The 12,263-nt window shown below is 41.6% G+C and overlaps 1 protein-coding gene across 2 annotated transcripts in view; it reads right to left on the bottom strand.

Annotated features, from left to right (window-relative positions):
- Nucleotides 1–1,156: 1,156 nt before the first annotated feature.
- The window catches only part of LOC110497165 (leucine-rich repeat-containing protein 4C), a 131,261-nt gene continuing 120,154 nt past the window's right edge, over nt 1,157–12,263 (bottom strand). For both annotated transcript variants that reach the window (XM_021573133.2, XM_021573124.2), the window contains one exon: nt 1,157–6,090. In XM_021573133.2, the coding sequence (XP_021428808.1) occupies nt 4,097–6,034 (1,938 nt within the window). In that variant the 5' untranslated portion in view covers nt 6,035–6,090 and the 3' untranslated portion in view covers nt 1,157–4,096. The remainder of the gene's footprint in view (nt 6,091–12,263) is intronic.

Genomic DNA, 12,263 nt, shown 5'->3' with positions numbered 1-12,263 from the left:
CTGGCCTACCTGGTTAAATAAAGGTGAAATAAATAAATATATAAAAAAACATACATAGATCCGGTTTGGGAAAAATGTGGCTACAATGGATACAAGAACACATTATTTCAGGTAAATGTCATTTTACTTGATTCTGCAAACGAAGCCAGACATCCCATTTCAAATAGTTTACAGGTGCCTATTACGAACTTCAAAATATGTTTGCACTGAGGAAGCAACTGGGATTTGATTTGATTTGATTTTGAGGAGGCAACTGGGTTATAATGACTGTGGCTTGTATCAACACCATGTTATTGCACAAACAAACACACAAAAGACAAATTCATCCAAGTTGCAGAACATTTATATTTCAATTGAATTTCATTGCTAATGCTTCTTCTCCTCCCCTCAAGCGTCTGAATCCTCAGTTATGTAAAGTGTGCTAACAATAGACTTGCCTAGATTATCTGTAATTACAATCAGATTTTATGATTAGTTTAATCCAAATCTCATAAACCTTGGTGTGAAAAAGTCAAGCGCAGTTGTAAATCCAGACCTCTCCTCCCGGGAGGGTACTGTAAGAACACATTCTTTTCACTAACTACTGATGGTGTGGGGTTTTACGGGGATGGTGACAATGTGTTTACTGTTGTGGTTGTTAAATCAGAGTTAGTTATCATTACTAGTTAGTAAGTAGTTAGTAAGAGTACAAGTCATTTGAGAAGCGAGGCATATTGTTAGCACCTTGTTTCCTTTTGACCCTGTTACAGTTTCCTGTTCTTCACCAGATTGTACAACAATTAAAGTAAGTAATAACCATCATCATTCACACTTTCCAGGTCTATATCTAAGTCTTTAATATGAAACTTGACAAGGACGAGTGCTAGTGGTAATTTGATAATCATTCCCACTGTAGACAATCAACCATTTACAAGAACATTAGTCATTGTTGTAACCTGCTGGCAATCTCCATAATTATATGCAGAGACCGTGATGCTGTATGCAATGAATAGAAGGAGAAAAAGCTATTATCACTTCATATACAGCTGGCATATTCACTTACTTATACCGCAACCTCAACGGATGACCTTCCTTGCACAGAAAACACTTCTGGGTGGTGTGTTGTTTTGTGGCTCTAACTACAGAGAAAAAAAGGTTGTAAATAAGAACCAGACCGTACAGAAAAACAACAATAGTTTATTTGTAACCTTATTTTTGTGTATGAACTACAAACTCTGGTTTCTATAATCAATCTTAATCTTTTTTAAAAGGTCATGAAAGTATACTTACATGATAATCAATTTCTTATTCTTTTACAGCATGTTTCTCTTTTTCACTTGTTGAACAGTTTGTTGGCACATGTAAAATTAAAATTTACAAATGTTTTTTTTGTTTTATTTTATTTCAAAATGTATCTTGATATAAATCTACCACTAGAACAGCATTCCCTTTCAGAGAAAAATAAAAATGACGCTGAAAGAAAAACATCTTGCCCCATCTACCCAACCAAAACATTGAGATACAGTACATACAGAATGAGATGGGTTGACTAAATTTCAATAGATTCACCATAAAAGACTCCAAATGATGAAGGAAAGAGAAGGGAAGATGGATAAACTCTTATTTCAAACTTTTGGATCCAGACCACACCATGATCCCCAAACACACAAAGACATGGTTTACCACTGTGTAAAACTTCATGTAAACATGTTTCACCATGAGTAATTATTGTATTGGCAGGGATGTCACACTGAGGAACATATTTGTTTCATGTTGACTAAAACTGGGTTGTAGAAGCTCATGTGAGATGGAGTTAACTTAATTATTAATGACGTCATTAAGTCCCACATGACATTAAAATAAGTTATTCATTCATCTTTGTGGATTACGTCTTTCTGTGAAATTGCTGCCAAAAGTATACCATAGAAGTGACTTTTATACTGATTGCATCATTTATCTATTCTCTGGTTCTGCATCCCCTACTGTCTGGGTTTAAGTGGAAAAGTAACTGGGATGACACAACTTCGCATTATCATCTGCAACAACCTCTATACCCTATTGTTAAATGCCAAACACTGGTCAAGTGCAAGGGGATGACATGCTATTACGTCACTGTAAAAATATTGTAACATAGTTGAGGTGTATTTCCATTAACACTATCCATAGAAATATTTCCATTTGACTATGAGTAATGAGTAAAGCATCTAGCCAATAGGAAATCTGTTAGCTCATGCCTTTCCGCTCAAGGTCATGAATTCTATGGTGAATGAATCAGCCCACTACTGTATTTGACATCATATCATTAATAGTGCTTTCTCCCAGAGAAGAACTAGATGACATCTGGATGGGAAACAATGATAAGAATTTACCCCCAACCTTCTGGAAAATGTAAAATACTACACAATCATTTATTTTCTCAGAAACAGAATTGAACCGAATGAAAAAGGAGTGTTGCATACTCTTTCTTAGATGTTTGACATTATGGAGGGTGTGGAGATCAAAAGTAAAAGGGAGAAAAAAATATCAGTTCACTTCATCTATAAAGAGACACCTGGGGCATGTGGCTAAGCCTTGGATGTGAAGGGTACTTGTTTGGCCTCTGTATTTATGGCACCATCTTTCACTGTGGGGCCTATTGAACGTTTTCCAGGGAACAGGGTGCCTGTGAAAAGCTGTCCACCCAAAGCCCCTGCAGGCACATCAATTAAAATGGAAATGGTGCCATGGCTGAGGTAGAGGGATGCAGGTGTGACCTGAACATCTGCTTGATGCCCGACGTCACACGCTTCATACCTAAATCCTCTCTCTGCAAAAGCCCTGGCACTCTGTCCTCTGGGCTTCATCCTGCACTTGGCAAGATCCCGGTGTGAATCTGAGGCTGCCGTGCCCAATGTGGGAACAGACTACAGACGACAGGCAATGTGCTGGAAGAAACAGCTGTGTTCGGGGTCCTAAACCCCCTCTCCCACTCACCAGTCAGCTCCTTGAAGTCAGGGGTCAGAGGTCACAGAGAGTTCATACAGGAGTCTCATCAGAATTATTGGGGGAGTTCTAGGTATCTTCTTTTGGACAAATTATTAGATCTTTCAACACCTGGAGAAGTGCTTAATTTCTCAGGAACGACATTAATATGATACAGCAATCTTCTGGAAATGCGCCCATATCTGTGATGGAATGGCACACCATTATAACAGATGGTGTCAGATGGAAACAAGGGGTGTGACATTCAGGGAGCTCTCATATGCCTGACTACATTTGCCAAAGTGATCTTAAAGCATCTTTGTGTGACTCACAAAGTTATGATGGATTAGAGCAAATAGAATAAAGAAGGAATCACAAATAGTATAAATGCACAATGTGTAAATGAGACAAAAACACTGTGTGAAACGTGTGATTTTCTGGCAAAATAAACACAGTGAAAAAACTATGAATCGCTTGTTGCTAACAGTTGGCCTTGGGTTAGTTTGGAACACACTTCCCTCGTTTAACGTCCCCAATCTATCGATGGCAGAGCCAAGTGTACATCTGTGTCTAATGCATTTGAGTGGAAGATTTAATGAAATATTGTGTTATTATCAGATTTCATCGCTGACAGTCCCAGCGTTCACCCTCAGATAACCACCAAGCTTTTAATCCATCTAAATTAACAGATGGTCACAAAAGATTTCATCAATTAATTTGTGGCAGGAGGAAATCTCTGCGGTTATCTAGATATTCTCAAAGTATGTGGGGTAAAAAGTGATTGCCAACTTGCCATCACATACACACTTATGGTTAGCATTAGATTCACATATAAGCATATTAGTAAACCACCCTCCCTCAAATGAAGAAAAACAAAACATCTGATGAAATAAGTACTGAAAAAATAATTGCAGAATACAGTTTTTTTCTTGATTAACCACAATATATTTTTTCTTAAATAAATAACTTCTGTTTTGTAAAGACACTTTTTGAAACATTAGACATACCCTAGTTCCTTCCCAATGTCATTGAATAAACATCAACCACTGATACCCTGGACACACAGTGAGTCAAGTCCTCCACTTCCCATTCATAGTCCTCATAACTAATGTCCCTATTAGTAATTTTATCAGTTCGTCTCATTATGAAAAAAGTTTTAGATCTGGGTCTCTTGTACATTGTCTTTCGAGCTGGCCCGGATTAACAAAGGTTCGTGCGCCGAGCTGTGTATGGAGTTGATGGTGGAGACGTGGTTGTACGCAGTCTTATAGGTGTTGTAATGGTTGAGGTGCTCATGCTCGAGCGGGGGAAGAGTCAGGTGGCCCTCCATGGCCGGCCCGCCCGTCACACAGTCCTCGTCCACGTTGATGATCTCGATGGTGCGCTGGGGTGCATGGTGATTCTGCTGGTGGTGCTGCTTTCTCATCTTGTAGAAGATGATGAGCATGACTGCGGCCATGAGGGTGATGGCCACAAAGCAGCCTATGATGATCTTGGTGGTCTTCATCACCTCGTCCAGGCCGGTCATTGAGCCACCGTTCAGGTCTGTGACGGGGATGGTAAAGGTCTTCTCTGTGACCCGTGTGGAGAGGGGTGTCCGGGCCGTGGTGGTGGTGGTAGAGGTGGATGAGACGGTCTCCCAGGAGCCGGCAGAGGGGGTAGGGCCCACATTATGCCCAACTGTGGTGCGCCCCTCGTCATGCACTGGCTCTATGGTCTCCACTGTCACTGTGGTAAAGTAGCTGAGGACGTTCTCTGTGGATGACACGTTGAGCGTGGCAGATGCTGTGGTATTGCCGGCTGAGTTGCTCACCATGCAGGTGTAGGTGCCCGTGTCCTGCATGGTGACGTTGGTGAAGTTGAGAGTGCCATCGTTTAGCACGGAAATGCGGATCTTGTATGCACCGTGGGTCATAATGGAGCCATTGGGTGTAATCCAACTGACTGAGGTCAGAGAACTGGCCCTGCACTTCAGCTCCGCTGCCATGCCCTCTGTCACGTTCAGGTCAGCCGGAGGCTCTACAATAACCGGTGCATAACAATGGAAATAGTTCTGATCCAGCTCACCAATGTAGCGCCCCTTGTGGCTTGCTGGGGAACTGCAGCGGGCGCAGCAGCTGGTGTTGGCCGGCACCATCTCTTTGAGCCACCAGCTGAGCCACAGGATGTCACAGTTGCAGTTCCAGGGGTTGTGATGGAGGTGGACTCTCTCCAGGTGGTGCAGGGGGGTGAAGAGATCATGAGGCAGCAGAGTGAGGTTGTTGTGGGCCAGGTTGAGCTCCACAAGCGACTGCAGGTCATCAAAGGAGTTCCTCTCAATGGTCTGGATCTGGGCGTGCATCATCCACAGCTTCTGCAGGTGGATCAGCCCTTTGAAGGAGCCGGGTCTGATGACCGTCAGCTGATTCCCTGACATCTCTAGCTCGTCCAGCTTGACCAGGGGTATGAGGTTGGGAATCTCCTTCAGATTGCACATGCCCAGGTTCAAGTAGCGCAGGTTGCTGAGCCCCTCGAAAGCTCCCTCTGAGATATACGAGAGGCGTTTCAGTTCCCCTAAGTCCAGCCTCCGTAGTGAGGGCACCCTGTTGAACGCATACGAGGGAATGCTCTCGATTGGGTTGTTCCTCAGCCACAGCTCCTTGAGTTTGGAGAGGTACTCAAAGGCCCCGTTGGGGATGGTGGTGAGGCGGTTGTCGAACAGCTCCAGGGTGTTGAGACTAGCCAGGCCGTTGAAAGCCCCAATCTCAATGTTGCGGATGTGGTTCTTGCTGAGCTGGAGGATCTCCAGGTGCCGCAGGTGCTTGAAGCTGTCCACCTTGATCACCTGGATGAGGTTCTCCTGAAGGTTCAGATATCGTGTGTTGGTGGAGATGCCGTCTGGGACATCACGTAGTCCCCGACGGGTGCAGATCACCTTGCTGAACTGGTTGCTGCAGGAGCAGACAGATGGGCAGGTCTGCGCGCGCACTAGGCCCGCCACCGCCAGGAGCTGGAGGGCCAGAAGCAGCACGAACAAAGGGTCGGACAGGACCCGGTTCCACCTAGGACCTCTCATCGTCTGCTGCTGCCAAGAAGAGGTCATTTTGTTCAACATTCATAATTCATTGGCTGGATCATCCACTCTTTGGGAAGAGGCGGGGTTGGGGAGAGCTGAAATGAGAGAAGAAGAGAGAAAGCGGAGGGGTAGGTTAAAAGGGAGGAATGTAAATGCAACTCCATCATGTATTGCAATATGATGTGATTATAATGTGTTTACAATATATAATTATAACATGTGTACATGAGCTCTGAGTCTTTTAATGCAGTTCTTGTGAAATGAAACATTGAAAGGATAAACCGTGCATAATTAGGGATGTGGCGGTCATTACATGTGGTCAGCCGGTGATTGTCAAGCAAATAACTGCCGGTCTCACGGTAATTGACCGTTAATTAACATAAACACATTTAGCTTCTTCTGGTTTCCACATTTCGCCTACAAGCCACTGATGCAAACCTTTGGAACATCTACATTTGAAAAACGAAACATGATATGTAGTCTATTTTAGAAGAACAGAATAGCATACTTTGAGTTGTCCTTATGTTACCGTAGGCCATGATCTGGCTATGCCAATGGCTATGGGCTACACTAATTAATTTAGCTGACAAGATATTCTTAGAGAACCATGGCATTATTTTTTATTATTTTATAGTATGAAGAATACAACTGAACATTGCTGAATAAAATAGAAAGGATATTTTCCCAAAATGATTATAGGGAGTGCACACAAGTGGCTATTCCGTGTTGAGCAGTTAACAAAGAAACAGGTACTCCTATATGCTTAAAACCCCCTTTTTTCCAATTTTGTCCTGAATGACATACCCAAATCTAACTGCCTGTAGCTCAGGCCCTGAAGCAAGGATATGCATATTCTTGGTAACATTTGAAATGAACCACTTTGAAGTTTGTGGAAATGTGAATTGAATGTAGAGAATATAACACAATAGATCTGGTAGAAGAAAATATAAAGAAAAAAAACAACCAGTGTATTTTTAACACAATCTGAAATGCAAGAGAAAGGTCACTGTTATAGCCGTCACTCTGGTTTTAATTCCAATAGTGTCCACAAGAGGACAGCAGTGTATGTGCAAAGTTTCAGATGGATAACTTGGAGTATGACTGCTCCTCAAGACTTTTAGTGTGAAGTCCACATGTACATTTGGGCAAATCATGAAAAACACATTCGTGTTCATATTCCATTTTTCTGCAAGAATATCATCAAATCTGTATACTTGGACTTTTATTTAGCTTGCAAAACAACCAGTTTTCATAAATTCAGAACACTGAATATCCTAATATTTTTTGTACAAAATGAAAAGGCATGATGTTGTACAAGGTTAGTACCTACATGTTATGACATATACATGGTTTACTCCCGTAAATACCAGCTCATTGGCTATCTAGATAGCTTTGTTTGACCCCGATTGTTGCTTATTTGACAAAGATACAGTCGTTCAAGTGATGGCTTCCCGCGTCTTTGGCGTGCCATGAAGTCGTCGCTCTCTGACCAAATATGGTGTCCTATAGGATATACTACACTCCTAATGAAATAGTGAAGTCATGTTACCTTCTAGGATCTTTGAGGAATAGATATGAACGTGATTTGACTCGTTCAAACAACGTTCAGGGTGAGATTTTCACAGATTCCTTTATTTGCAAATTTAACATGTGGAAATACAAAATCAATCGTGTGTGTTATATGGACCTTTTTAGGACATGAAAAAGGATTTTATCTAACAGAACGACACTTCATGTTATCTTTGGGACCCTTTGGATGATAAATCAGAGCAAGATTTCAGGTTGTAAGTACACATTTCACCTTCAGAGGTGAATTTATCAAACCTATCACGTTGAAAAAAGTGTTTTGTTGCTAAAACAATAGCATGGCATTTTTTTGCAGTAATAGCTACTTTAAAATGGACAGTGCAGTTATACTAACAACAATTTAAGCTTTCAGCCAATATAAGACACTTATATGTACCGAAGTTTGTTGTTTCTCTAAAATCTGCGATCTTGACCTAACACACTGTATGATTTACAACTGTCCAGTTGATAGAACGCCGATCCTTTTAATTTAGAGTCATTTATGTTACTTTAATTGTGATACAAATGTTGGGCTATATGATTAGATGTTTATACATTCTAAGGCTGCATGATGCAACTCTAATGAGGATTTGAAAAAAGTTCAATGAAAGGCATGAGCTCTTTGTTTGTTGCGAAGGCTGAACACACTTCATCAGTCTCTCATTTCCAATTTGACAAGCACTTGATAATGCCTCGAGTTTCCCAGCTGCATCCACTTTGTGTGGCCGTAATGCCCACTAAAATAATCTATGCCTTTTGGGGCCAGTGCCCATTGTGCCCTTGGGCTGAATATAATAATGATGGTTCCCTTCTCCCGGCTGCATGTCGAAGCACCTCTCACTCACATGGCTATTGGTCTCGCTATCTGTGTCCTTATCCAACTCTGAGGTGCATAAGGAAGATATTGGAAGAAGTGTCCACATTTACTTTTCATCAGTCAACAAGATGAGTAGGCCTAACGAACTGTCACAATTGTTTGAATGATTGGACAAGGCGCAGCGTGCGTAGAATTTCACTTGTTTAATAAATAAGAAACTCACCAAACAAAACAGAAGAAAAAAGAAATGTGATGTTCTGGGTTGCTCACAGGCAGCTACACAAAAACAAGATCCCACAAACAACAGGTGGGAAAGGGCTGCCTAAATATGATCCCCAATCAGAGACAATGATAGACAGCTGCCTCTGATTGGGAACCATACCAGGCCAACATAGAAAACAAAAAACTAGAATGCCCACCCTAATCACACCCTGACCTAACCAAATAGAGAAATTAAAAGGCTCTCTCAGGTCAGGGCGTGACACGAACAGCAAAAGCACTAGCCTATGTCAATCTACTATCCCCCCTAGTACAACAGTTGACCTATTCTATTCTGTGCGAGAAACAAATATTCCAAACATAGTCTGGGACAGTTGTGGGATGTGATAGATCCCAAATGAATACAATCACTATCATCAAAACACCTGTTTTAAGCAATGAGCCTGACGCAACAGATGAGAACATTTATCTTAGAGTGTTGATCAACTATTAGGCTGTTTCTTCACATTATAAGCGCAGCAATGTTCACACAGCAGTAGGCTGGCTATAAGAGCAAATGTTCCATTAAGCAGGAAAACCAATTCTCAAAATTGACCACAAATGCAATTAGGCATGTAATTATTTTATTATAAAGGTGCATTTTAATAGTGAAAAGTATCTTCCTCAAACTCACACGCTATGTATAGTATGCCAGCTAGGCTCTACACCCATTGCAAAGCAATAAACTGGGCATCATTCACAAGTGATAGGCTGATATATCATTCACATGTGATAGGCTAATATTGTTAACCATCACACTATTCTTGATGTAATCTTGTCTTTACATACACTAAATAATATATGTTTTAAATTTGTTGTGATTTAGAATGGACCATTATCAGCACCTGACTCGAAACAGGGGCAGCGGAAAAAAATACATGTCATCTATGCACTTAAATAGCATATGGAGGACACTTTTCCCGTGTTCCTTTTCATGCCAGCCAGGTAGGCTACACTCCTGTTGTAAAGAGAAGCAAGGTGCTTAATATTAGGAAAGTTGAGAAATAAATATAGTAGGCCTAAGTGTGTAGAAAGCAGATGGGATCTTCCTTTTTTAAACCTTTTGCCGAGGCCATCACTTTTCTCACGCAATTCCATAGCCTATAGAAATGTTGCGCAACATGAGCTCATGCTGTCATGATTTCCATTGATGTCAGAGTGATTAGAGGGCCAGTAGAGTGCTGAGTACCAGGCAGTTATCAAGTTTGGTAGGCTACTAATGGCCATCAGCACCATCAGAGCTTGGAGAAGCCTAATTACTGTGACTAAACGTGCACGTGGAATTTGACTAGTGTCATGACTTGTGACCGCTGGTGTGGCGGTAATACGGTCACCGTAACACCCCTATGCATAATCTGCCTAAAGAAAGGGTTACAGGATTAAGTACACACACACATACACAAAACAGAGACAGAGACACCAACATACACGCACACTCATGCACACAGACATGCACCACACAGAGCCCAAAATATAAGCAATCCTCTGTCATTCACAGGTGCATAAAGGATATGGCCACATCAACCATTTCAGATAGGATCTGACAAGACCATAAGGTGCCAAAACCCCAAACATAAAAACAGAGAGGGAAATTATCCCGTCCACCCCACAATACACTCACTCACTCACAATGTGAACCACAATATGAACCAGCGATGACCTTGGCAGTGTGTTTTATATCTATTTCTGTTTCTGAGAGTGTTCCCCTTGCAGTCTCAATATCAGTCACATAAAACAAAATCACAATAATTCCTCCAACATGTGTGCTGTATCTCTCCATTGGAGAGGAGGAGTGGAGGCAGGCACAGCCATGTCTGAAGCTGTGATGTGATTTATATTTCAGACTGTGGGGACATAAATAACAGGAAAGTTGCCACCCACCAGTCCTTCAATCAAGCAGACATTTTAGGAAAGTTCTGATTACACTTCGCAGTGATGCTCAGAGGCCTCTGTGACTGGACTGTGAAAAGGCAGAGCCACAAAGATAGCATGGAATGATTATCTATCATATGTCATGTTGTTAGGGGATGTGTATGCTGTACTATGCTTGCCTCCCATCTGTGCTGGTGTGTGTGTGTGTGTGTGTGTGTGTGTGTGTGTGTGTGTGTGTGTGTGTGTGTGTGTGTGTGTGTGTGTGTGTGTGTGTGTGTGTGTGTGTGTGTGTGTGTGTGTGTGCAGGCATGTGTGTGTGTGCAGGCATGTGTGTGTGTTTGCAGGCATGTGTGTGTGTTTGCAGGCATGTGTGCATGCATGCCTTAGTATGTAAGAATAAATTATGCATGTGCACTTTCATGTGTTTGTGCTCTTAAGTTTCTACATGTACTTTTGCAGCAGGTTCAGACATGATTATATATTTGTCATGCTTGTGCTCATATAGCTTTGTGTCTGTCTGACTGTCACTATGGATCAGTGGAATCACCATGATGCAGTACTGTATTTTAATGACATTTGACTTCAGTGTTGCAACTTACAGTATGTATGAGGGAGCCACACTAGTGCTATTGAAGAAGGTCTTAGCTACAGTACATTCTCCAATGTGTCAGTCCAGCCATAGAGCCAGCTCTAGCACAAAATACGTCCCATTTTCACTGGAGGATGGGCAGGCTATTACTGTAACTACCGATTAATTTCATGATTAGCAAGGCCATTCATTATTTAATTACCTTTACCCCAATTCTGATCAGCCCATAGCCTGAGGGTGGACATGGTGTTTCTGTTCAGGAGATCAGGGAAATGTGACAGGGAACACACACAAGGCTGAAAATCACATACCATTACAGCTTCTTTAATTTGTTGGGCATTAAGGCAGAAAGCAATTGACAATGGTTAGAAATTTAGAGCACAATGTTACTTTATTTTGGCATACCTGGTCTCTTTCTCATAACTCATTGGTTACCATGCCTGGATTGACATTATATTGGAGGTGACTATTTGAGGGGATATATTCAGTGCAGTACATTAAATTAAGCTGATCAAACTTTTGTCCATAAGATACAGTAAGACTCACTACCTACATCCAGCAGAAGTTAAATTAGCAGCTACTGTTAAAGCACCCCATAGACAGCTGTATCCCTTATCCCCTTATGCAATGTCATTCTCTACTTATTTCCTCATCCCCTAATTCTCCACCAATAGAGCCTTGAAATAAATTAAACAATGAAATCAAAGGTACGCAATCCAATTCATGACGAGAGAGAAAAGAAGATGAAGTTGATTTACGAAGCAATCCGTCTCCTCACTGACAATGAGAGCAGCGAAATTGGATTTAGAGCTGGGAGGGAATTAGATGGGAAAAAAAGATAAACAAAATGAGATTAAGAAATGAATAGGTTTTTAAACTTTTGTCCCCATAAGAGACGATGAACTGGCAGTAGGCTTCTTGGAAGCCTGAGAGCAGGGGAAACGGCTAAAGCATGACCCAGATTGGCAGAAAGCAGCAAAAATTAGATAAGCAAGATTTGTGAATTCATTTTCTATGTAGCTGACAATGGGGAGAACTGTTTGAGAAGGAGAGCTGTTTAAAACTTGCCATCTCTGTCATGAAATGAAAAGGCCTCCACAATGTCAACAATCAGGCAATTCCAGGTGATTAGAGTTACGCACAGGGTAAATGTTGTGTCTCACCTA

The sequence above is a fragment of the Oncorhynchus mykiss genome, chromosome 2 (assembly GCF_013265735.2).
Source record: "Oncorhynchus mykiss isolate Arlee chromosome 2, USDA_OmykA_1.1, whole genome shotgun sequence".
NCBI classification, from domain to species: domain Eukaryota; kingdom Metazoa; phylum Chordata; class Actinopteri; order Salmoniformes; family Salmonidae; genus Oncorhynchus; species Oncorhynchus mykiss.
The sequence above is the reverse complement of the archived record's forward strand: the minus strand, read 5'-3'. Positions and strand labels throughout refer to the sequence as shown.